The 27632-nt window shown below is 42.3% G+C and overlaps 1 protein-coding gene across 2 annotated transcripts in view; it reads right to left on the bottom strand.

The window, feature by feature from the left end:
- Positions 1-26967, bottom strand: part of kif26aa (kinesin family member 26Aa) — a 32751-nt gene extending 5784 nt beyond the window's left edge. Inside the window, exons 1-12 of one of the 2 annotated variants that reach the window (XM_072685010.1) lie at positions 25808-26967; positions 20088-20280; positions 14131-14343; positions 12364-12457; positions 10169-10431; positions 9785-9968; positions 7188-7347; positions 6538-6700; positions 2838-5922; positions 1848-2041; positions 767-787; positions 91-241 (exon numbers count right to left, since the gene is read on the bottom strand). In XM_072685010.1, the coding sequence (XP_072541111.1) occupies positions 91-241; positions 767-787; positions 1848-2041; positions 2838-5922; positions 6538-6700; positions 7188-7347; positions 9785-9968; positions 10169-10431; positions 12364-12457; positions 14131-14343; positions 20088-20280; positions 25808-25824 (4738 nt within the window). In that variant the 5' untranslated portion in view covers positions 25825-26967. The remainder of the gene's footprint in view (positions 1-90; positions 242-766; positions 788-1847; positions 2042-2837; positions 5923-6537; positions 6701-7187; positions 7348-9784; positions 9969-10168; positions 10432-12363; positions 12458-14130; positions 14344-20087; positions 20281-25807) is intronic. The other variant, XM_072685016.1, reaches the window with a different exon arrangement.
- Positions 26968-27632: the final 665 nt, after the last annotated feature.

Raw genomic sequence — 27632 nt, 5'->3', positions numbered from 1 at the left:
AATCAAGTCAATCCATTACTTTTTCAGTCACTCTGTACAGCAGTTACAAAACCACCCAGTGCTTTATTGCAGAAAAGTAAGATAACTCACACTCTCCCATCCATTTGGTGGGGTCCAGCATTAGACGAGTCTTAGCGTCCTCCAGTTCCCTCTTCAGCCTTTCGTGCTTGACCCGCAGCTCCCTGATCTGCTGCTGCCGCTTCTCCAGCATCCTAAGGCGAGCGTTGAAGTACTGCAAGCCCTGCGAAGAGACAGACAATGACAGGAGCAGCTGAGTGATGACTGAGCTGTGCTTAGCAAACTGTAGAGCTCAGCATGTGTGCTGGTGATGAACAGCCAAGCAAAGCCTGGGGACCTGCGCCAGGCACCTGTTCACTACCGAGGGCTCTGCTGTAGGTGCACATTTACAACACTGGAGCTTAAGCCAAATTGAGTCACGAATAACCTGCGCAAGGTGCCGGTCCATCGGCCGGATTAATTACGGTTGAGCTGGAAATAAAATTAGCCTAAGCTCTCGCTAGCCCTTAATCTCCTGGAGAAATGTTTGGGATTAAAAGGAGAGACCATGACGATGAGGAACAGGTTAGTGAAAAGTAGAATGACAACACAGATTATCCTAAACCCTGCTCTTTGTGTTCTACCACTGAAACAGGGCATTAGACATATACATTAATGTTTTCTAACATTAACAGCCACATAAACATCGCACACCGGCTTTGTGCATTTTCACAAGTCCGGCTATAGCCATCCACTCTAATGAACATACCTTTTCAACATCCTGAAATGGCTGACAGGAAATGGGAGGGAGGAAAGAGAGAGATGTTTGAGTATGCAAATATAACAGACACACAGAGATGAAGGCTCTATCGTTCTGTCTCAGAAACTCAAATAACATAAATGAGAATATTCTGGCAGTCATAAAACCACTCCTTCCTTCTTCACACACACACACACGCACACGCTCAAACACATACAGTATGCACCATACCAGAGTGAAAAGCACTTTCTTTGAGTGTGAGCTGCCGAGCTCCCAAAGATCTATTTGAGGTCGTCTGTTCTTAATTGAAAATAAATCATATCACCTTTCGGTGGAGTTAATGTCTTCTCCACACTATTGGCAGGGCATGGAGGGTCGGGCTTGTGGGAATGGTTAATGACCCGTGGCTATGCCGCACAGAGCGGCCCATAAAGAGCCATCAGGCAGGCCGCAGATTGAGCAACCACACCTCATTCATCACGGGACTCCACCCTCACTCTGAGCTGCGGTACCAGCCCACCCAAGCTTTAGCTATTAGTCATATTCAAATCAATTAGGAGCCATCAGTAATTGCGTCTGAGATAACCTCCATTCCTGACAAATGCAAATGCCACGCACTCTTCCAAATGAGGGAGGAGAAAGAAATATTGGATACTGTCACTGATGCTTGTGATTTTTAATTAATGCCATGCTCAATTAGGAACAATGAGATGGGCTGTCCTCTTTAAACCCTCACACTGTGACCATGCTCTGTGCAGGACACAGAAACCCACTTTGGAGGCTAATAAATTGTCATAATCCCACTCATGTATCTGCGTAATCGTCAAACAAAATTAAAATAACTATTTTTCAAAGGATTCTTGGTAAATAACACGCTTCAGACATACACAACCACAACATAATGAGTGAGTGATTCCACCTTTTACACACAAACATAAAAGAGAGCGAATTCAGTGAGAACACCCAAGTTTCAACAACTGTGCAAACAAAACACTCCAGTGGCATACGCTCCAGCCTCTCACTGCCTGTAATGACTCTTCTGCTGGTACACATTCATCATGCATGCAGATTAAGTCCAGAGCGCTCTTACCTCGGTGGCCATGCCCTCCTTGCGCCTCTGCAGTCGCTCCACATCGTCGATCTCGTACACCTTTATCTCAAAGGCCTCCTTCAGGGTACCTCCCAGTGGAGGCAGATCAACCCACTGGCCTGCAGCACCAGCCTTCCTGCCTAGTGAAGAAGTGTCCGGCAGGGGAGCAGGGATCAGCCGCCGCCGCTGCAGGCCTGGAGGGGTCAGACAGGGCAATGCTCTACATCTGGGCCGTTGATGCACACCCGGAATATCCATGGGTTTGTAGGCATGCTTTTAAATATGTATGAGGCTTGAATACAGTTACGGCATTTAAAAGTAGAAGTGATTTCAAAATAGCAGTCGACTCCAGTACGAGGCTGGTAATATATGCATTAAGGGCAAGTCTGTATCTTCCGCCTTTACTTCAAAAATTAATTACAGAGCTGTGCACAAATCTCACAGAGGTGGAAAGACCTTCAGGTAGGCTACACAAAGATACACCATTTAACTTCACAATGTCATACAGCCTGTGTTATACAGCGTTAGTGATAAGAATATGAAGAGCAGGGAAGGTCCACATGCAAACCGTGCAGTCTTTCATACGAATGTGATTTTCTGTGATTACAGTTCAGGCATGCATCGGTATATTGCGAGCTGCTTGATGACCAAGGAGATGGTGAGGCATGTAATATTTGGTTAATATTACATTTCAAATAAGCAATTCTGCACAGAAACGTGTCGGTATTAAGTGTGATGGGATATCAGCAGTGCTGTCAGCGATGCACACATTGTTAGATGAAGCAATCTAGGCTTGGATGGATATGTCCTTGAAAGCACTAAGAAAAGTGCCAGGCTTCTAATCTCTTTAATGAAATAACCCAGTAAAGGAAAGCATGTACATTTTTGAGCTACGGTTGGATATTTCTGGTATCTATGACAGACATCATTTCTTTGGAAAGTTCAGTTTAATATGCATTAACTCCTGGGTGCCTTGGAAGTGAAACCTACCATTGGCTCTCTTTTTGGGAGACTTCGAGATCTTGGCACGACTGGAAGTAGAGACTCCACTCTCGCTCATGGAGTCATGAGCTGACGATGCACTGCCTGTAGTTTCACTATCCCTAATCATGCTTTCGTACCCACTGCTCCCTCCGCTATGGTAGAACAGTGCGGTGCGGCCCATGGCCGGCGGCAGCTCCCCACTAAGAACACTGCTGTTGTCGCTGCCGTGGCCACTGCTGTAACGCTGAGGTCGCCGAGGAGCCGTGATCTTGCTGTAAGGTGAGGGCAATGCAGCAGGCAGTGAAGGTTCACTGTGCTGAGCTGAGCCAAATTCCATGCAGCTGCCTGCCTGATCACCAGATCCCTTGATGTGTTTCTTGGAGCTGCCTGACGCTAACTCACTAACCCGGCTGTTAGCTGCACGAACAGCGTGTTTTGTGCCCATAATGGTGCCCTTGCCTGGTTTGCCATTTGAACCAATAACAGAACGAGTCGGGGGTTTTCCAGTTGGAGGTAGACTGGTGTTCCGTGTAGTTGAGGTGGAAATTGATTTGGTGGAACTCAGAGGTTTGGAGCCACTAGTGGACTTTTTGTTACCATTGCCAGCAACGACTCTAGGGGTTATGCTGGCTTTGATCTGCCCCAATTTGCTGACCCCAGGAGAAGTAGTTGATGGAGGAGAAATGGGCAAAGATGTAGAACTAGTTACCCCAAGTCTGGGCACAGTCCGACTAGACTTGCCACTGCTGCCCAAGTTGGCACTACTGCTCTCTCTCAGTGTTCCTTGTTTAGATCCAACTGATGTTAAGCTGTCACATCTTTCAAGGGACAAAAGACTACCAAAGTATCTTCCAGCATCTCCCTTTGTTCCTCGTGCCTGAAGAGTAGATGCTGCCTTTAAGCTGGATGATTTGAAGCTAAAAGATTCCCCTCTGACTCGAACATCAAAATCCTCCTCAGAGACTGATGCTTTGGATGAGGAGGATCTGGTTGCATCATTGCCCACCGACCTTAAGGCACTAGGGGACACCAAAATCCGTGTCCTCTGGTCCAGGCTGGATTTTCTGAGTGGTGGGGCAGGGGGTGACATGCTGCCAGATTTTGGGAGCATGCTGCCCTTCTGGCCATTTGCTCTCTTTCCTAAAGATGAGAATTTCAAACTGGCGCTTAATTGCATGGTATCATGACCCCACTTGCTTTCTGTAGAGCTTTGAGGCACAGAGACCATGCCGAGTGTTGTGGCACCTCTTCTTAGCTGAGGCATTCTGCTAAGGGTATCACCTTTCTTAACGCTAGATTTTTCACAACCATCCACCACCCTCTGTGTGGATGAGGATATGGGTATTTTGGGAGACCGTGGTATACTGTTGCTATTCCCACCCATTTTTCTGGATGGAATTCCACTCAAGTTGCTTTTAGGTGGCTTGCCAGCACAAATGAACTCTGTATTTCTTGAGTCTAACTGGCCACCAGCATGCGTCCAATGTTCATCTGTCCTGCTTCCTTGTTGTTGTAACTCACGACTGTAGCTACTTGTTGAGGCAACAGATGAGGTAGGTTTGTTTTTTCTAGGGAGAGTAGAGTGGGCAATGGCGGAAATCTGGATCGACTGTGTGGAGCTGAGGGTATTCGATTTTACAGGCTTTTGACCTCTGAGTGATATTTTGGCAGTGTCAATAGGTGGAGGGCACTTAGTCATGGACATTTTCTCAGAAGGTATTGATTCATAGTCTAGTTCTGAAAAACATATAGCACTGTCACTGAATGAACTTTTCGTGCCTTGCTGGGAGAAAGACTCCATATGTAAAACACCAGATAAATCCGCTGTTGATGTGTTTTCAGGTCTCATGCCTATTTCCTTTGACGAAAGGCATCTTGCTGAATGTGTGCCATCAGTATGCATGACACCAACATTTGTTCTGCTTCCCCAAGAACCTTTGGAAGATTGAACTATACCGTGTCCAGCAGACAGCTCTTCTTTTGACCTTGCATGATGTATCCGTGCACTGTCAATTTGGGATGTATAAGCATCAAATTCATCATTGATGCTGCTGATTATACTGACTGGGCGTGAGCCAGAAGCTAGAGCCTGCAAGGAACAGTCGCTATTGAAGCTGATGATGCTAGATGGTCGGCCATTGTCTGGAACAAGACCAGCTGGAAGCTCCTCAACCACAGTGAATACCAGTTCATCCTCCCCATTCAGCTCCACAGGCTGCTGAAGAGTGACAGTTGTCCTTAAAACATCTCTGTCTAGACATCTGCTCCTCAGGGCTGCTCGGAGGTGGCTTACCTCCATGGGGCTCCTACTCAGATGATGAGGTCGGTCAAGGACTGGTGAACAAGCATGCTCCCCTTGCCTGAGGGCTTGCTGGCTCATACCCACTGGAGGTGTTCTTGCAGCTAAGCCACTATCAGTGGCCATATTTGAGGTTCTGTGCAGTGAGAGGGAAGCATGGGGTTTTTGTAAAGGCCCTTTGCTGAGGTAGACCTTCTCTCGTACAACTGGCTCAGAGTCTTGAGCTGAAGTTCTACTAGGCTCAGATAAAGCTTCATCTGAGGGCAATGTGGAATGTTCCATGTGAGCCGGCTTTTGGAGGGAGGATTTAACTGTCTTGGAAGATCCAGCAGTCCCCTCTAGTACTTTTCCAGCTCCACTCTGCTGTGCTTTGGGGGCTGTCTGGGGTGCTTTTCCTTCGCCAGTAAAAGCAGAGGTGCTTTCACTTCCATCAATACACTCAAGTCGCTCCTGCAATTCTGCAAAAGTGTTACATTTTAAATGATCACCGTCTGATTTGGGAGCCTCTTTCGCACGTTTTTTGTTCAGAGAGGGAATGATGGGAACAAAAGCAGGAGGGCCCTCATTGTCGCTGAGTTCACGGTCAGAAATTGGGGCTCCTCCGGGCCCCACATAGATAACAGTATCGCAGGAATGCTCGCTGCTAGAGGAGTAATCTGGGTCGCTGGACAGCAGGGTAGGGTGGTCTGGGTCTAGAGCGACCGTCCTGGGGTGGAAGGGTCTTAAATGAGTCGGCCGTCGGATTTGTCCCTCCTCACAAGAGCTCTCCCCTCCTGAGGAACTGGAGGTGTACTGCAGGACACAAACAAGATACACTGAGATCAGGACATTAAAGGGGTTAAGTAGCTCTTTCACTATGCACTTTACTATCAATTTAGTTCCTCCATAATATCTTGTCGATATGAGGAAAGGTGAAAAGTGCACTCCAAAGGGATGACAAGTGATAATGTCAACACAATATATTGGCTTTAATGTTACAATCCCAAATGACGCAATCAAATACTAATAAGTAGATGTCAAAGGCTGCTTAAATATGTTGGAAATATGTATCTGTAATCTGAATGTCTGAATTATAGTCTCCCTCTGGAGCAGCAACACTGATTACCACTATAGGTCGATAGGGGGACTAAGAGGAAAATAGATGTATATATAGTAGACATAGACCTGCTGCCTAACAGAAATCAGAACATATAGCTAATTACAAATCGATTGATAATTCGCTTGTTTTGTGGATGATGATCTGGATTAATACCTTACTAAACAAAATTATTTTATTTTACTAAAGAATTTTGTGTTGTGCTTTTTAGTTCCTACAATATATAAAGAAAGTATGTTTGTATAGAGAAACAAACACTACTACATATGGAAACCAGATAAGATACATATGAAACATAATGAAGATCATACCTTGGATTTCTTCTTCCTCATGCGGTGAATGCGGGAAGCTAGTTGAACAGTGGAGAGTGACTCTGCATAATTGGCTGGCGAATCAGAGATGTGGGCAATCAAGGTGGTTCTGCAGTTGATGTTGCCCAGTGACTCCCTCAGTAACATGGTGAGCTTGCTGTCCCTGAATTATACATACAAAAATCCTTTCATTAGCCAAAAAAGATACTGGATCAAGTGGAACTCAATACTCCTTTCCAAAAGATCAAATAGGACACTGCAGAAAATGAGCATTCTCCATTTACATTTGTTTTAACTCTTAGCACCCACACTTTTCTACTGAGAGAAAATGCACCCCTTTCTCATAATCCCAGCTCGTTACTCTTCTATAATCTCTCATCTTCTATATTCAATACATCTTCAGCAATTCCTTGAAGCACATTTCTATCAATAATATCCCACCTCTTCTCTCCCTATGGGTTACCCCTCTTACTCTTCCAAGTAGGCTAATTGGCTTCATTGATCTGAGCAAAATTGAAGTGAGATTCTGTGTATGCAGATCAGTGTAGCTCTATAGTGGCCCTCCGATACCTCAGCTTACCTTATTGAGCTCAACTGTCATACACCACTGGCTTTGTGATGAATAATTACTGTATGCGCTCTGGGCATACCTGTATGGGACGTGCTTGGCACCATTTGCCAAAGCAAGAATGACGTTCCCCAGGGCAGACAGTGAAAGACACTGGCCCCCTCCTCCATCTCTTGTCTTGCTGAGGTCAGATTCACAGCTGCCTAGGTCCAGGAGGTGTAGGCGACTCCGACCACCAGACACTACAGGGGACAGATATAACATGTATTTACAAAAGCCACACACATTCTGCTGCAGCTTACTGTGCTCCAGGAGTCCTGTTCAAAAAGGCTTTAGTGTTTAGAAGTATAGAGTCATTAATTATGGTAATTCTGATATACCATATAAATGTAAATATGTAATCATATCAGTAATGACTTTTTGAGGTGAACAACATTTCTGTATTACATTTATCATCGTTTTTCATCTGCTATACCTCAGATTTTATATGGCACCCTTTTTAATGAAGATGCAATACTGTAATATTTAAACCACTCCAATAAAAAAACAATGTACAGTGGGTGTACAATAACCTGTGTTAAATGCAATGAACACCTTAAGACTATAGCTAACCAGCAGCCTCGAATGTACACTGTAGAGCAGTTACTCGTTTAACTTTGCTCTCATTACCATGAACTGTAAAGTCAGATTATATTCCCATGTAGGCCTCTAGTTTTAAGCCCACTGTCATTAAGGGACAAAAATGATGCACTTATTTTGCATGGAGGAGGAGGAGGCCATTAACCTTGCGTCAGCAAGAGTTAGATAGTCAGGCACCCACACCAACAAGCCTCTGCTGAGGGAAGAATGCAAACTAGCCTTTCACTCATGTCAAGTTCTATAAACATCCCAGAAGAAGAGACTTTAACCTCATTACATATTGAAATTTATTCTGGCAGCGGCCAGCGCCCAGCTTGCACCCCAGCGACGGGAGTAAAATTCTAATGATAAGCCGAACATTGATAGACTAGCATGATACATAGGCCGTGCCTAGGCGAATGGAAGAAAAGATATTAGGAATTGTGGAATTCTAATGAGAATTTTAAGATATTACTTTACTTACTTACTTTATTTATAGATGCCTTGTAGATGCTCACCTGACATTCAACTAAACTTGATAAGTATTAAATGCCACTGAACTCTAAGCTGAATGTAAATGCCTGTCCATTGCATGTAACACTACACCTAACCCTAACCCTTACCTTAACCACACCCTTAAATCAACCCTAAATCTAACCCTACAAGGTTATGGGTAAGATAAGGTGTAGGGTTACATTTAATAGACAGTCATTTACATTCAACTTAGAGTTCAGTTGCAGTTATTACATATTCAGTTGAATACATAGTCAGGTGAGCATCTCTGTACATAAGCAGAGCACAACCCCATGTCCTGTTCTTTCTGTAATACCTATTGCACAGCAAGTGCACTGTGACTTTAAAACCAATGTATTTACTACTACTGGATTTGTATTCCATTGTTCTGATGCACATACAGATTGCACTTTATTTATACAAAACAATCTTGGGGTCACTACTCACATTTCTCAAAACTGCTTATAATTCCATTGCTGACTATTCTGGTGTCCAAGTAAATTTGTATCTGTAAATATATGTTCTGCCTGGAAGACTGTGAACTAAATTTGATTATACTCATGTATAATGACAAAAAGGACTCTCTTATCTACAAGGCATCTACAATGGACCATTCAAGTAAAGTGAATTTCTGTTCTGTTAGCGATAAACATTTTTCGGGTAAATATGTTAATATAATAGGGCTGATATTCAGAATAGGCCTTTTCTTATGATTTCAATACTGTAAATGTATCACATACTGTAGTATATGTTTGCCTTTCCCTTATGATTGACATTCTTTTTTAAATTATTCTTAAAACTGTATGTGACTTTGTTTGTGTTCTTCAAAAGGAAATTGCACATTTGTTTCTGCATTATTAAAACATTGAGATGTACTCTAAACAGTCAGTCAGAGTGTTTAGATGTGAAATGATGTATTGTTGATAGGAACCCGTAATCACAGTCTACGACACAATATGGTCGTTTTATTTACAATCTAAAACAGCAATGAATCTACACATGCATTCTGTATGAGTAATGTTGACAATCGTAAAATACTCGTAAACCTGAAAAATGTGTATTATCTTGCCTTTGATGTACCTCTCTGCCCTATATTGAAGGCCATAAGAGCACAATCTGAGAGCTTTTCGCTACTCCCCTATCACTTGATGCTAGCCAGCGTAGGCGTCTGTTAGCTCCAAGCACGTTCTGCTTTCCAACAGAAAGTTGGAAAAGTAGTGACTGGTTGTTTTCATGCGACTGAGAGAAAGCAAATGCTTACTTCACCCTCTAAGTGCTGGTAGCATTGTCTGAAAGGTGGAGTCCTACATAGTGGGTATGAATTGGCAAATGACTAAACTGAGAAGGTATTTTTTATAAATGGATGGAATTTTCTCTTCAACAAGCATCTTACTGAGCTATGGATTGAAGCTGAATGTGTGTTGTACAGTTTTAACTATTTGCTGAAGGAAAGCCCATTTCCTTTTAACATTTGGACCTCAGATCAATCTCTCTATCAATCATTTGCCTCAGTCTCACACAAACACACAAAATCACATGAAGCCGTACTTCCTCCCTTGGCACTCTTCTCCATGCGGTACTGGGTGATGTGCAGGGTGAAGAGCATGTGGGAGTTACATCGCTGCTCGTCTTCGCTCTCAGGTTTGCTGGTGCTCCGTGCTGCTAAAGCTGAGTCCAGAAAAAAAGCTGCCCTCTCTGCAGAACACGCCCGCAGCTCACTCTGATTCTGCAGCTAGACACAGAGAACAATCAAAACATAATACATCTCAAATAAGATATATTATCTGTAAACAGTGTGTCTTTCAGGTTACTTCATTTAATAGAATAATAGTTGATCAATATGGAACTGATGTACACATTTGAATCAAGCTAATTCAATGCATCACTTTTGTTTTGCAAGAAGGCAAGAAAATATGCCCAGAAGTAGCCTACCTGTGATCCAGAGACAGGGTCCTCCCTCAGGTGCACCCCCGCCCCCTGGCTGTCCTGGGAGGTACTTGGAGAGAAGTCAGCTAGAAGATCTGTTAGCACCTCCTCCCTGCCACTGATCTCCACAGCCGAAACACGCACAGAGAACCGCACACCAGCCTTCTCCTTCCGCTCCTCAATCAGCTTGAAGAGCCAAGAGATTGCACAGGGGGCCACGCCCAAATTCTGGGTTGAGCTGTCTCTGCCAATCATGGTGTAGCTTTTGCCTGTGGAGAATGGGGCAGTAATGAAGCTGGGACATGAACTCAAAAACCGGCCTAGTCTGCTTGTGGAAATCAATACAGCTCTAGAGAGAGGCTGTGCATTGTGCCAAACACCTTATAACAGATTGTCAGCAATACTGTTCAGGGTCAAAAGGCAAAAGAAACACTCATGTACACTGAACCAGTTTGTATTTTGTGAAGAATAGAATCTTGTAAAATCAAATATTCATGGACCTTTATTTTGTTTCTGTGAGCTATTAAAAAAAACACACACATTAATAGGAGCCTAATGCACACTCAGAAACTATCAAGGTGAATACAACAATAAAGGCGACATATAAAACATGGTAGCACACAAAAATCTCTGCATCCAAACACTGATTAATTTTACTCTCCAACACTGACAAGCATGTGTAGTAACTTCTTTAATGCAGATATTAATGACGTAAAAGTTAAGTCTCTAACTGTATAGATCCAACATACCTGACCCTAATATTCAGATGCACCTGAAGTCCTACATCTAAACTCTCTGGTGACCAGAATTAGGCACCCCCTAATCTAATCACTTAGAAATCACGCTGGATCGAAATAGAATAGTAATGCACATGGGAAAGCACTAATTGTCGTTAATGAAACTGTAAATGTAATAGTGATGTAATTGGATTTCTGATAATTAAAAGGATATAAAATGACAGAAGCCTGTAACGAAGCTGAGGGTATGTAAGCAGCCAAACTGACTGTGGAGAATTGGAGCTACACAGCAGGAGGCAGACAGCCTCACAGTCAGGGAGTGAACAGAAGTGAAAAGAACCAAAGAGAGACTGCTGCAATTTCCAAACAACAAGCAGGAAACTTTGTGCACAAGTCAGCCTCACTAATTAAGCCCATCATTAAACACTTCCAGCTCTCCTCATTTGAACATGACTCATCTCAGCACAAAAAAAGACAAAATAATATGCTCTTTTAAAAAGGGGAAGTTTAGTAAGTGTGAATCTAAAATGAATTATTCAGTCTTACTACTCACTTATTATCTAGAAACTGTTATGAACTATGCTGTAATTATTAAAAATGAATGTGGTCATTTAAATATGCATTTTTTATTCGATAAAAAATGAAATATATGGAATATAATCTTTAACAAAAAAAATTACAAAACCCAATTTTCTTCCCAATTTTGGATGGCCAACTACCCAACCCACTCGTTAGTATTCTCTCCCTACCAGTAATGCTCCCAGTGAGGGCTGAGGACTAATACAAGCTTTCTCTGACATATACACAATCTGCCTCTATTCAAACTGCCGCTGAGGCAACGTCACCAGCCCACCAACTCACTCAGAGAAAAGCATCAGGTACTGAGCTCTGATGCATCGGCCAGCATCACTCTGAAGTGATGTGAGGACAGAGAGTGAGCTAGCTACCCACCAGGAGAAAGCAAGTCCAGTTGTGGTCTCTCAGGCTTCGGCTGCCGATGACCAAGGTTTTGAACCAGAATTACTTGGACAATAGTGGCAGCGCCTTAGTCTGCTGGAGCCCTCTGATGCCTTAAATTGAATATAATCTTGGCAATGTGTGACTTTTACTTATTGTTCTGCAGATAAAATTGTGTAGTGTTAAATCATATATGTCAATAGCTCATCCAAAACTCCTGAAAGCCCCTTAAATTTCACAGATAGGATGTTAAGAAGATTAAACCATCTGAGTTGTTTATGAAATATTAATAATATTATTACTACTATTATTCATTTACATTTTTATTCCAAAACTACATATATTTGAATCTTTCACAATGTTTTAAATGCCCACCCTATGAATAACTAGGAAACCCATATGTAATGTAGTTAATGAATATATGTTTTGTCCTGTTTTAAAAGAGTAAAGTGAATAAAATGCAAGTAAGTCAGTATACAAGAGAAGCAAGGAGAAGTGGGTGCTGACCGAGGTTGGCATGTCCGAAACAGAAGATGCAGCCGTCTGCCCCATTGACTACGGACTGAATGACCTCTGCCACAGTCCCTGAGCACACCTCTGCCTGGAAAAACAAATGGAAACAATAAGGTATGTAAAGGGCAGGTCATTAAACACTCGACAATAGATAATTTAATAAATGACCACAGCTTTCCAAGACTTCAGCCTCATTTGAGACCATTTGAGGAACCTTCATACCTCATGCCGTACAACTCATAATAAGATGACATCATGACTGGGTATAAAGACAGTTATTATAGAGCTTACACTGCATTCTACAACACAATGACCTAATTCCATTATAAACTTATCAAAAGCTGTAATTCAAAGAGAGAGAAATAAGTAGAGGATTTATGGAGAAGTACCACCAAGATCACAAGTTCAAAGTCTTTTTCCATGTATTGCATCATGTCCTCTGGGTACTGGACTTCTATTAACAGCTTGCTTCATTCTTAAAAAGCAACCTCTAGTCTAGCAAGCTACCTATGCTGTTTCTATTTCCAGTGATCACCCTGCATTACCTCACAGCAGATACAGCAATGCTTTTGTTACATAACAGGTTTTTCAACCATGCAATAATCAGCCTCACCTTCAGGGCGCAAGAGATGAAGAGATAAGAGATATGAAGGCTCAACGATGAAGTTTTCAAATTATGGAAGCATGTGTGCGCAAGTGTCTGTCTGAGTAAAGCTTTGACAGTGTGCTAGTACAAACTGCCTCTGATCTTGGCTTCTTCAAAGCCTTCTTTCCTTTGAACGATGTGGGATGGACATTGATCTTCAGAACTGATGCAGCTGAGACAGGAAGCCCTGAAACTCTTTGCAATACTCCTAAAGCATGCAGGAGGATGCAGAGAGAAGAAGCCGTTGTAGGACACAGGCCATGTCTTCCTCCAACAGTGCACAGGAATAACCCTACAGCTTGAAGTGATAACCTCCTCACAAGCGTGGGAACTCACTAGTTCCCCCTCACATTGGCAAAGCTTTCTGACGGTCTCCTTTAAGACTGTGCTTTGATCTTTTGTTGGGTATCCTCCTCACATAAGAAACACAGCCGTGAATTTTTTGAAGGGCGGTCACAGAAGAAACACCTTTGGTTTGCTAAAATATATTTCTAGCATGCTAGAAATATAGTCAATTACATGTACAAGTGTGTAATGTAAATTATATATACAATTTTCCCACAAGCAAGCTAAGAACCATCTACACTCTTTATAAAAAAAGATTTCTATATTGTTACAGATGTAACAACAGTAGATCCCTTTTTTGGTGCTATGTAGAGCAAGCCTTTTAAAGAACATTAAACAAGAGGTCTTCCATCATGGAGAAGAACCGTTTAACCAGCCAGAACATTTAAGCCTTCAAAGTTGTCAGGATTCTATATGGATTTATTAGTAAATAATAATTAAATCTTATTTAAGGATGTTGGAACATATAGCATAGAACTTTCTCAGAGTAAAAAATGTTAACTTACTGCGTGCCTACATTATATTGTAAAAAAAGGTTCCTGGCAAATGGTTCTAGGAAATCCTTTAAACTGGGATTTAACCATCATGTCATTTACAATGTTCACTAGACCTTTACTTATCAGTTAAAGATCCAAGCTTTGGAAGCTTCCTTAGTTAACCAAATGTAGTTCTTCTGTGGCATCACTCCACAGAACCCTTTCATTCTTAAGACTGAAGCAAGACCTCAGAAAGCTTCACATGAATTAAAAGCAAAAAAAAAAAATACTTACTTGTGAGGAATCCTGGGTGAAAACTGCATCAAAGTTGAATGTCTTTGGGGCACTGGTGGCAGAGAAGCGCTTCTGACCTCCATTGGAGTTAGTGCTTGCAGACGGTTCGCAAAAGGTCAGCTGCTTTTTATGGGCATCTACCTTCAGAAAGGACATGGATTCAGAAGTGCCCTGTGCCCCTTTGGCAGGACAAATACGCACCATTACTTTAACCTGTGGAGTACACAAATAAACAATAAGTCAGTAAGAATGCAAAACAACATCAGATAAACTGGTTTCAAGCAACATAAACACAACTGTGAAATCAGCAAAACAGTATCTCAATAATAACGATACAATCATATTGCTCCCATTGCAGTGCCACGTTTATTCTTGTGACGCTCATCATAACGTGAAGCAGCAGTTCTGCACACTGCACGCCACACTAATGTGCTTCAGCCGCTTTGCCAGGGATTACCCTCACATTACCAGCACTTGGAAAGGCTGTAACTTGGCATCTAGACTATTCATAGTTCCAGGATATCATGCTGTAAAATATGTGAGCAACAGGATTCTTCACAGTCACCCCATGCTCGGGCTAGACTTTGGCTGACACTGGAGTTTCCTTTTCTTGAAGAATTTCTCCAAAAGCAGAACACTCCTCTTCAGCATCATAAAACAGATTCTTTATGTGGGTGAAACATAGTTCACCACTCGAATCTGAAGAGATCCTATACAAATTCCATATGTATTCAATGGAGTCACATTGCTGCATAGAATACTCTCTTTCAAAAGTGCTATAAAGGATTCTTTAAGCAATGCAAAGTGAAGGCACTGCTTTGTCCTTCCTAAAGCAGAGGTACTCAAACTACTCCTCAGGGACCCCTGGTCCAGATTTTTACCCAAACCCTACGTCTTGTGAGATTTGGAGCACAAATATGGAGCGTCTAGGGTCCCTGAGGAGTAGTTTAAGAACCACTAACATAAAGAGTGTGAAGAACCTGTTAAAGGTTTAAAGAACAATTACATTATGTAAAGTTTCTGTACCAATAAAAAGGTTCTGCCTAAAACCTTTAAAATGTTCTTCATACTCACAGATCTCATTTATAAAGAAAATAATTCACTAAAGAGCCATTCATTTAAAGGTTTTAGGGAACTAAAAATGGGTCTCCTATGTCTATGAGCAAAGAATCTTTTTTGCTAACTTTATTTCTACGAAAGGGTTCTTCAGTTTCAGTCCCAAAAGGTTGATGGCCAGCACAGTTTAGTGATTTCCCTGCTCCAACACACCTGAACTCACCAGCAGGTTTAATAGGCTGCACCATAATTAAACAACCTTATACTCTATACTATATTATACTCTACACTATATTATACCCTATACTATATTTAATCACAAAAGTTAAACTTGGAGAAATATTATGTTTTAGCATGCAAGCGTAATTTCAGCACACTACCTTGTTAGCTGTGTGCTTTAGGATATGTAGAATGCTACCTTGTGACATACAAATAAAAGACAAGAAGATAATAAGGCTGTTTGTGCAGCTGTGTCTTCCGGTACATTTTTGCTTCGTAGACACAAATACAAGTGACTGGTAGCCTAGTGGTAAATGAGGTGAGTCAGCAACCAAAAGGTTGTAGGATCAAATCCCCCCACTGATTGGGTACTCCTGGTTGTGCTCTTGGGCAAGGTACTCAACGGCCCCACTGCCCCAGGCAGCACTGCTCTGCTGACGACGCTGTGCTTCTCCCAGGCTGGGCATAGTTAGGCAGAAGAATGACCAATTTATTTCTCTTGCAAATGGATCAATAAAGTATAACTAACAATCAAACAGCAGCAGATTCAGCATTTCCCTCCGCCAGAGGTGAAGGTGCTATAAATGTCCCCAACGCATTCCAGTAACTGCTGTTTTTGCCCTTAAGGAAAGCTAACTCATCTCTTTAGAAATGGCTTAACATACTTGTGACAGGTCTAAAGTTGAATTCACACTATTACATGGAGTGACTATTATCATAAAGTGATAAATTACCTCCAAAACGCTCTTACTCATGCAGAGCAACAATCAAACAAAGTTCTCAGAAATCTGCCAATTCCAGTATGGCACCATGTGCACTACATTGCCAGAAATACTCTGAACTAAAATTGTATATGTAACTGTTAGGTAACTTCGACAAACACTGATTTGAAAGTCAGCAGAAGACGCAGTAAGGGAACACTGTGTAGTTGAATCCCAACAGAACAGAGGGTCCAGCTGCGGCCAGGCCTGGAGAACAGTTCCTGGAGCACGTTATGTCCAGAGAGAGCAACTCAGGTCTGTCCTTACCCAAAAATGGCCTATCCATCTGTGGCCACTCTTTGCTAGGCTCAGGTGTCAATTTGTCCACACATCCGTCCACATCTCTTTGTCACGCAAAGCTCAGTAGAGTCCCTACATGACTCAACCATGAGCAAGTAATGATGAGCTTTTTAAAAGAACAAGCAACACTGGCCTAATCAGACCCTTTACGTCTTCTCTTTATATCAAATATCTCTTCTCAGACAAGAAAACTCAAAGATTTCAGAGTGCTACTTAAATTTTAAATTTTGCAATCAGACTTCATGGGAAGTTGCAGAAAACCAGGTGTCAGCTTATGGAAAAGCTCATTATATTAACATTTAAGCGACAGTAACACAGCTAACTGCAGCAAGTCATGCATTCCTTTCCAGCAAAGCTCATAAATATCTTTGATTTTTACAACAGTAGAAGTAACAGTTTGCAGTTTGGCCCATAGAGAGAAATGTGTGTAATGGAGGTAATGCATTTATGGTAACCCCACAACCCTGGTGGTAACATTACACCTATGTTTATAGGTAACATTACACCTATAAACAGCTCCATGGATGTAGAATTCAACAGTAAGTGCCTCCTACTGTGCAAGTGGAACTTCTATGGTCAATACAATACCAACCCATGCTCCCCTTTGCACATAATGCAAACACTATTATAAAAAACCCTCTTCCCTTACTTACACAAAGATTAGTTATTTGCAGCATAACACATTGCAATCTCTTTCCATTTTGCAAGAAAGAGTTACTAAGCCCAGATGAATGCCAGCACAGACTTCACACTTCCTCCAGTGTGAATGTACATTTTCACCTCAACTTTCTGCTTCAACACATTTACTGGACAGTCCTCCAGGAAAGTTCTCCACTCAATGCTGATGCCTCTCTAGCTGATACATTATAAAGTGAACAACCATGTTCAAAAATGGCTTTAGGGAGTTCAGCTCAGCATGTATTTATTGGGTGAACCAACACAGTTACAAGTTAATCTGACCGTGAGGTCGTCTCAGTACTCAGGCTACTTAGGTTCTATGAAGTGTTTCACAACATACCAAAAAAAAAACAGACAAATGGTGGTAAACATTACTCTGGCAAAGGCACAAGACCAAAATGGCCAATCATTCTTAACAAAGAGCAGAAAAGTCAACTCTTTTTTAACTAAGCCAAATTAGTAAAATCAGCATCCAATGAACCTCTCATGACACTATCTGGTTATGTTAAAAAACTAAGACATCAGAGCTGACAAACATGTTTTATAACCTAACTAATGATGCCTCTGCAATGACAAATCAATGTTCAGGGTAACAATAAATACATTTTCATAATGTTATTTTAAATTAAGCATCGTGATACTGCAACGGCAAGCCTTACAAACCTCTTACATCTTTTTCCAGCATTTATAGCCCATCCGCTCCTGACAATATGTCTGCAAATCCTCCAACTGGAATCAGTCTCTTATGCCTATAAATAAGTGTCTGCCTACCTACCACACATTCACTCTTCTGCATTTCAGCATGCTCTGCAGTTCATTGTGCCTTAGTGACTCCTACTAATGTACTGCAACTCCGCAAACCTCATTAGGACTCACTGCACCCTGCCTCCTTGATGTAAACCTCATTAAAAATCTGCAGATGCACACTTGTAATGTTTATTGTGCATTTTAAAGCAATGTTTGAGCTAGTCTTCTAATGTGAAGCTTCTAAACTGGCAGATACTCAAGCGTGATTATGAATGTAAGCTGCCCTAGCTGTATAGACCTGGCTTTAAAGGTGAAGTGAGGACACACATGGCACCTTATCTAGAGATTTAGGGGGTCCTCAAAGGTCTCCTTAGTGGAGTTAGTCCAAGGTGGCTGATGTCATTGCCTTTTGTGCAACGGTTATGGGAAACCATCTCCCAATAGGTTTCAGTGCATAATAAACCAGCGCCATCTGGTAGTGTTTATGAGTCAACAGGTCTGTTACTCCACAGTCTTCAGGGTGGCTGATGGCAAGAACACAAACTGCATCTTAATCTGCTCACAGAGAATGACTGGTCTTGAAGATGAGTCCCTATCAGTTTACATGGGACATTTCTGGGGTACAATTACAGTCATTCTAGGGTTGCTATGCACCATGAATGACCTCTTAAACCTCCAGGGGGTCTGGAGAAACCCAACATAGAGGTACCAAGATGAGTTAAGATTTTTTATAATTCAAGCTGTAAATGAGAAATGTTGATGCCAATTTTGTGACAGTATCGCAATATGAGCTATTCAATATAAAAATGCAAATGAGTCAATTTAAAAATCAGCTTTTATTGCATTTTTGGAACCACCCCAGCCATATTTCTGATGCTAAACATGGGTTTGTGTAGGTATTTGGATCAACTGAGACTTTCACATTTTCTGACAAATGTAACTGGTCAAAATAAAAGAGAAAGACCAGTTAAACCATGAAGCATGGAAAACAAGGGTTGCCCAGTTTGTTTTCAAACTGCAAGTGATTTAATAAATCCAATAATCACAATCTGTTATTAACTTTGTCTAAATTGCGTAGCCCTAATAGGTAACTATGCAGGGTATATGCATGGGTAACAACTGTATCACAAGGCATTCATTGTGATGTTACTATTATAGGTAAACAAGAAGATGTCTTGTAGCACACATCCTGCCACTGGCAGTGAGACCGGTGTGAAGTGAGGGAGGTGGCTGGCAGTGCTATATTAGGACCGCGTCTAATCCACTTCAGTGTAATCTCTGTGCACTCATTTAATGTGTGGCACACAACACCACTTCACCATCAAGGCTTGGCACACAGTGTGGAAGGTTATGAGATGGTTGTTGGGCCTGTACTTTTGAGAACGTCTTGTATTTTTTAGATTGTTACACAAATTTCAAATGTTATGTGTATCCACATTACCTACATTTTGAAGGAGCCACTCTGTAAATGCTTAAAGACTTGCTACCTAGATATAGTCTTTTAAATATTTTATATTATATTTATATACAAGTGAATAGTAAGTATGTTTGAATAAGAAATATAATAATTATTAGAATTGATAAGTAATTCATATGTATTTCAGAAGAATCTTAATGAAAAATACTCTGATATATCACACAAATGTCATGTGAATTATGCTTTGGCATATCTATGTCTATAGGCAACTCTCATCGGACAATGTGCTTTATCATGAACAGATTTGTCATTGATCAAGACAACACTCCCGAAAACTCAGCAACTCCCAAAACTGCCTCCATATGTTCTAGCACTCATTCGCATGCCCATTCCGAGAGAGAACTTCCTCTTTCATCCATGGGCCTTCTGATTTGACCTTTTGACCGGACAGTTTTTATCTCACTCCCACTTGCTGTCAGACACTCAGAGAAAAATGTGTCTGGTATTCCAAAGAAGCTTCTTGGAATTCCAGCAGCCTGGGAATGGGGTCTGTCCCGAGCTGGCAAACACAGTCTGCTTTCATGCTGACTTGACAACTGGCCAAATTCAATGTTCTTACTGGGCATTCTTAAGCTGCAATAACAAGACAAAGCAATACGCTGTTGTTGTCGCCCAAAGAAAATGTTGATGTAATCTTCATTCTACAGTCAATTATTGTGTCCTAAATGTCATTGCAGAACCACACAGCCTAAACCATTAGCGCTGGAATATGACCATACCTTTCCCATCCCAGGGCTGTCTTTGACCTTTGCGCCGGCCCTTAGCAGGCATGGTGGGACAGGTGGTGGCGAGACCTGCAGGGTGGCACTGAAACCCTCAGTGTAGAAGAATGGCTCGTCCGTGTCAGGTGGGGAGGGGGGCGGAGGGGGGTGAGGCTTCTTTCGCTTGGAGAGGTTCAGCTTCTGAGCAGCCCTGCAAAAAGAAACACAACAATAGTAACTGGCCTCAGGAATAACTCATGACTGCACATCTTTCACAACATGAACTAAATTAGTTAGATTAGGGTCTTCCATTAGGAATGACTTGTGTGCATTAAGCTACATATTTCCAAGACATGCAAATGGTTCTTTTAGCAAGAACATGCTGTTACTCATAGCCATCACCTTCAATACACAGGACAGAAATATATACATTTATACTGTCCTATTGTTTATATCACATCATATGAAATCTGCAAGATGAGGAAAGTTTAGTTACTTAATGGAATATAGTGCAATGGTTGCTAAGCATTCAGCATTAGATATACTCCTATAGCTCTAATGACTGCTCTTGTAAATTCTAAACACAAACCTGACTTGGAGTGGTGTAATTTTACACCAGGGCAGAGGGGGCACTATGTACCTTTGGAAAGCACTGTACACTGTATGGGACACAAATTAGGATGGTCAGGACAGTGTGTGTTCTGGTACTGTTATCTCTGTAATAGGACAATGCTAGGGCAATATGTAAAATTAGCAAACTTAAGGACATTCTCCTGGTCTTCACTTATTAAGTTTCATTAAGGGATAAAACTAAAAAGGTTTAGGGTCAGACTTAGGTGTATGTTACTGGTGATAGGGTTAGGGTTAGATTAAGGTGTAGTTTATCACGGTTAGGGTTATGTTTAGGTGTAGTTTACCATGGTTGGGGTTGTGTTTAGGTGTAGGTTACTGAGGAAAAGGTTAGGTTTAGGTGTAGTTTACCATGGTAAGGTTTAGGTGTAGTTTACCATGGTTAGGTTTAGGTATAGTTGACCATGGTTAGGGTTAAGTTTAGGTGTAGGTTAGTGAGGATAAGGTTAGGGTTATGTTTAGGTGTAGGTTACTGAGGATAAGGTTAGGTTTCGGTGTAGTTTACCATGGTTAGGGTTAAGTTTAGGTGTAGGTTACTGAGGATAAGATTAGGGTTAGTTTTAGGTGTAGTTGACCATGGTTAGGGTTAAGTTTAGGTGTAGGTTACTGAGGATAAGGTTAGGGTTAGTTTTAGGTGTAATTGACCATGATTAGCGTTAAGTTTATGTGTAGGTTACTGAGGATAAGGTTAGGGTTAGTTTTAGGTGTAGTTGACTATGGTTAGCGTTAAGTTTATGTGTAGGTTACTGAGGATAAGGTTAGGGTTAGTTTTAGGTGTAGTTGACCATGATTAGCGTTAAGTTTATGTGTAGGTTACTGAGGATAAGGTTGAGGTTATGTTTAGGTGTAGGTTACTGAGGATAAGGTTAGGTTTCGGTGTAGTTTACCATGGTTAGTTTTAGGTGTAGTTGACCAAGATTAGCGTTAAGTTTATGTGTAGGTTACTGAGGATAAGGTTAGGGTTAGTTTTAGGTGTAGTTGACCATGGTTAGCGTTAAGTTTATGTGTAGGTTACTGAGGATAAGGTTAGGGTTAGTTTTAGGTGTAGTTGACCAAGATTAGCGTTAAGTTTATGTGTAGGTTACTGAGGATAAGATTAGGGTTAGTTTTAGGTGTAGTTGACCATGGTTAGGGTTAAGTTTAGGTGTAGGTTACTGAGGATAAGGTTAGGGTTAGTTTTAGGTGTAGTTGACCATGATTAGGGTTAAGTTTATGTGTAGGTTACTGAGGATAAGGTTAGGGTTAGTTTTAGGTGTAGTTGACCATGATTAGGGTTAAGTTTATGTGTAAGTTACTGAGGATAAGGTTAGGGTTAGTTTTAGGTGTAGTTGACCATGATTAGGGTTAAGTTTATGTGTAGGTTACTGAGGATAAGGTTAGGGTTAGGTTAAGATGTAATTCACCACGGTGAGGGTACTTCTACTTTCAGGACTGACGTCCACTGAAAGTTGAACAGGCTCTCTCTCTTTCTTTCTCTCTCTCTTGTTTCTCTCTCTCTCTCTCTCTCTCTCTCTCTCTCTCTCTCTCTCTCTCTCTCTCTCTTTTATGAGCCCACTTCCTTCAGTGCAGTTTCTTCAGGGGTACAAAATCACAGAATACACTGTGTAATTACAGCCTCCGTGAAGGACACAGAGGGAGCCCCCCACGGGATTTGTGCATGTGTGTGTGTGTTTAAGAAAGAGAGCGAGGGACTGTGTGTGCGTGTGTCTGTGTGGGTGTGGGTGTCTGTGTGTGGAACAGTGTTTATGCATGTGTGTTCTGAACAGACAGAGAATGAGAGAGGAGAGAGTGAGCGAGACAGAAACTAAGACCTAGAGATGAAGAGGAGAGGCAGAATGAGAGAGTAAAGGAGGGAGAGGCAGAAAGGGAGTGGAGAGAGAGAGAGAGAAAGAGAGAGAGAGAGGCAGATGGAGAGAGAAAATGAGAACGGGAAATAGAGAGAAGATGTTAAAACACACACTCATACACATACATGTATATGTTGCTGTTGTTATGGTACAAATAAAACTGAACTCATATGAGACAGAGAAAAAAAGAGAGGCAGGCAAGTGAGCGCATCCTAGCAGAGCAGAAAAAGGGAAGGGAGGTGTGCCCTGAATGCAGGGATCAACTGAGGGAGCAAGAGTGAGAGAGGCAGAAAGAGAGTGAAGGAGAGAGAGCGAGAGAGAAGAAGAGTAAGTCAACCAAGCTTTAGCAAACTGGTATGGAATACCAATATGGCAGTACATGTATTGTGTGATATAACACACTATAGGTTAGAGCAGCTTAGTGTAGTAATGTATAATATAGTCCAGTACAAACTGGTGTAGTATAGTACAGCATAGGATAGTACAATAGGATGTGGTGTGGTCTAGTGTACTATAGACATTTACATTTACATTTATGCCATTTAGCAGATGCTCTTATCCAGAGCGACTTACAAAGTGCTTTGCTATTTACCCAAGAAAAACCTTAGCTAGTTAGAATAGACCAATAATTCAAAGGATACCTCTAAGCTTTAGACATTACTAAACACAAGACAATAAGGTGACTATAGTACTCTAATCGTCCAAGTATTCTCGGAAGAGGTGGGTCTTCAGTCTGTGTTTGAAGACACCGAGCGACTCGGTCGTTCGGACACCCAGGGGAGGCTCGTTCCGTCACTTTGGTGCCAGGACAGAAAAAAGCCTGGACGCTTGTCTTCCGCCGTACTTGAAGCTCAAAGGGCTCTAGGTGCGGATCGGCTTTTGACCATTGCCATCAAGTATGGAGGGGCTGGTCCGTTCTTGGCTTTGTAGGCCAGTGTCAGGGTTTTGAATCTGATGCAGGCAGCTACAGGAAGCAAGTGAAGAGAACGCAGCAGTGGAGTGACATGGCTGAATTTAGGGACATTGAAGACGACCCATGCCGCTGCATTCTGGATGAGTTGCAGGGGCCTGATGGTCGCAGAGGAAGACCAGCCAGAAGAGAGTTGCAGTAGTCAAGTCTTGAAATTATGAGAGACTGAACAAGCACCTGGGTGGCCTCTCTAGAGAGGAAGGGTCGAATTCTCTGGATGTTGTACAGGAGAAATCTGCAGGATTCTCAAGTATATTATAGAGTTCTTAAAGGTGATGGCAAGATTGTTTTTTGGTCCAGCAGTTACTGGGATGTACAGCAGCTCTGTCTTGCTGGGGTTGAGTTTGAGGTGGTGAGCCGCCATCCAAGAAGAGACGTCGGCGAGGCATGCTATAGTATTGTATTGGGTAGTGCAATATAGTATATGGTAGCGTAGTATCGTGTACCATAGTCTAGTACATGGTAATGCAGTATAGAACACTTTAGTACAGTAAAATGTGGTGTGGTGTAGTATAATATAGTCCAATACAGACTAGTAAAGTATAGTATAGTACAGCATGATGTGGTATGGTGTAGTGTACTATAGTTCAGTATAGGATAAAATATCATAGTATAGGGTAGTGTAGTATAGTGTACTATGTACACTGTAATGCAGTATAGTATTCTGTAGTACAGTAAGATGTGGTGTAGTGTACTATAGTTCAGTAAAGGTTAGTAAAGTATAGTATAGTATACTACAGTTTAGTGTGTAGTAATGTAGTATGGTATACTATAGTATGATGTGGTGTGGTATAGTCTACTATAGTTTAGTATATGGTAGTGCAGTAAACCATAGTATATCATAATCTAGTACAGTGTAGTGCACTACACTATAGTCTAGTAGTATAGGCTAATGTAGTATAGTCTAGTACATTGTAGTCTAGCATATATAGTACAGCAGGATGTGGTGTGGTATAATGCACTTTAGTTTAATATAGGGTAGTGTAGTATAGTATCATATACTGTAATATTTGGAAGGGGAGTATAGTACATTATAGTTTTATACAGGATAGTCTAGTACAGTATAGCGCAGTATAATGTGATTTTGCCCTCCTGGAAAGTCTGCACTGGAGAAAGCGTGGTGAGAGACAGAAAGAAAGACAGAGAGAGAGAGAGAGAGTAATAGAGAGAGCGTGAGGTGAGTCAGAGAGAAAGTCAGAAAGAGAAGCAGCAAATGAAATCACCTGCTTTAAGATGCAAACCTGCAGCATTTGGTATGACATAAATATTTGTGGTGTCATACGGTCACAATAAAAACGCAAAAATGAAACAGATAGAAGCTGAAATCAACCCAGCAGGGCTGTCTCCATCGCTAGGCTCTATTCTCTGTGGCAGAAATATTGAATTTCCATCAGAGGTGTGAATGAGGGCGGCAGACTGAGGAGGAGGGAGGGCAATCAGATGAAAACAAGGGCAGAATGAAAAGCGGAGAATGACAGAGAAGAGAGGAGGCGGGTTTTCTTGCCCCAGACCCACCTCTGGAGACAAAGCCTTCCGTGTGTGAAAGCTCACCTAGCTTGTGCAAGCACACACAAACACACACATACACACAGAGTACTCCAGCATAAAGAGAAGTACCCACGCCCACTCATGGGACTGAGCAAGGCAGCACAGCAAGCTTCTGAAGAGCTCTATACTCTCTCCAAGTAGAGCAGCATCTACTGCACCACATAAAATAAGCAGCCCTGACACCCGCTGCACACAAACACACCAAATTGAGATATCTGTCAGGATTCAAAGGTGTTCGCTGACCCGTGTGGGATAAAAAAAGCAAACACCATGCTAGACTGAGTTCAGACACGCTAGACTAGGCTCTGCCGAGACGCAGCCACCTGTTAAATCCCCCTCCTGTGCAGGGGGACCAGTCAGTTTTGGAAAGTATCAGGAGCAACATCTACACAACTCCATTATAAAGTTGGCCTTTTAAAGTGTAAAAGCCTATGTAGGGTTCAGACTAGATATTGCACATATTCGATTCATAGTCGCTGAATAGCACTAATAAGAATAATAAGCCGTGGGCTGTTTTAACTGTTTTAACTTCCGTATAAGGCAAATGTTGTCTCACTACTATGAATCCCATTTAGTCCAGCCCTATGCTTCATTCAGGGCTGAGAAACAGGCCTGATGAGCTTAAGGGGTTAACTTTACCAATATAGGATAAAGCTCTTGGCAAAACACGAAAGAGAAACAAGCAAACAGGAGGCTCATACACAAGACCGCCGCCTATTATCCAACAAACAAAGTGTACTTACAGTTCTCTCCAGTCCATTGTCTCTTTTTAGAGTTCATTACAGCCAAAAAGTGCTGGAGATGCCTTTTTCCTCATCTGTTCCACATCTTTGCCGGAGCGTTCCATGGTTTCCAACCCATCCAAGGCGGAGTCAAGCTGAGGGAAGGAGGCGGCTGAGTCAGGGGTGTCAGGGGTGGGGGTAAAAGGTGTGTGCCGGAGGATGAGGCTTTCATCAGAGACTCAGGTAAGTCGAGCAGGAAGCAGATGGGAAAACCGTACGGCAGTGTGGGAAAAAACGCGGCGCAGCGGCTTGTCGGAAGAGCTCATAATGAACCTGGAAAAGTTTCCCAGCTGGAAGCGCAAATCCTGAAGAAGAGCATTTTGGATCTCAAACAGGTGGAATCTGCTGCATTGGCACCAGTTAGGTCCGGGAAATGGTTACAGGTGATTGAGATGGAGAATTTTCCAAAGACTTCCGAAGGTGCTTCACCTTTACCTTTGTCCACCTTTCTGAATCGGTTCTCACTAGAGGCTCCATTTGTGACACATAACCTTATCCATCTCCGCTGAAGTCAATTACTTTATCACTCTCGTCTCGCTCACTTGCGCTCTCTATAACCCCACTTCCTTCAGTGCAGCCTCTTCATGAGCACACAATCCCAATCCTTTACTAGTGCACTATAATATACTATACTGCACCATACTGTATTATTAAATCATACTTTTCTATGCTCTACCATTCTAGACCACAGTATGCTACACCTACTACACTGCCATATCAAACCATATTATTATATCCTATATCCTATAATGTTAAACTATTCCATACTACTTGGTCCACTTTCTCTCCCTCTCTCGCTCCTTTTTTTCCCTGAACCCTCAACTCACCCCTAGGTTCAGTTCAGGCTAGCGAGCGCCTCCCTTCTCCTTCTCCGCTCTGTTAGGGTGTGCTCTCTCTCTCTCTCTCTCTCTCTCTTTCTCTCGCTTCTCTCTCTTTCCACTCGCTGAAGGATGACAGGAGTCCAGGAGGGCGGAAAAGCCCACAGCGGAACAGCAGGTCCACCAGGAGGTGGGAAAAGGAGGCGATTCCTGCTGCCGCTGTTGCTGGGAAACCCTGGCAGAGGTCCAATGGTCCCTCCTCTCCCTCTCCTCTGCGCTCCCACTCCGCTCCACGTCTTCTTCAATCTGCGCGTCGCTCTCACCTTCTTGCTCTCTCACGTTCTTTCCTCCCCATCTCACACGCTCCTTCTCTCCCAGCCCAGCCCCCTTCCTTCCCACTCACTTCTCAGCCGCAGCAGCAGTGCACAACTGCTGCGCAAAGCCACTCTGATAGGCAGCGCGCTCTTCGCGCACACTGACACACACACTTTTGCATGTGCTTTCCGTCTCGCACCAGCATATGCACATACACCTACCCACTCTTCACTCACATATACGGCACGTACACCCGCGCACGCCCTCACGTCGTATGACATGAATACTTCATGAGCACAGAGGAGCCCCCTCTACTTATTCTGCTGGACTTCAAAGAGATTAGGTTAGTGTGTGAGTGTGAGTGTATGCTTACGCCAGCATGTAAATCTACTCCCAACACTTAGTTACTACAGTTGGAGACAAAAGAGCACTGGCTATCCTCGATAACGGACAGCGGTTTGAGGAATGAAAGGGTGCCCAGAGAAAACAAAGAAAGTCAGAGCAGTCCACACATTACAGCTGCTGAGATTGATGGGAGGATGATTACAGCAGGATGGATGGCAGTTCTAATGGATAAATCAATGTGCGGACACAGTAGACAAAGAGTGTGCACGGATTAGAGGGATAGGTGAGTTATGACATGTTAATCAAGG

This window comes from Salminus brasiliensis, chromosome 1, assembly GCF_030463535.1.
Source record: "Salminus brasiliensis chromosome 1, fSalBra1.hap2, whole genome shotgun sequence".
In the NCBI taxonomy this organism is placed as follows: domain Eukaryota; kingdom Metazoa; phylum Chordata; class Actinopteri; order Characiformes; family Bryconidae; genus Salminus; species Salminus brasiliensis.
Note: the sequence above shows the minus strand (reverse complement) of the source record. Positions and strands in the feature narration are given on the sequence as shown.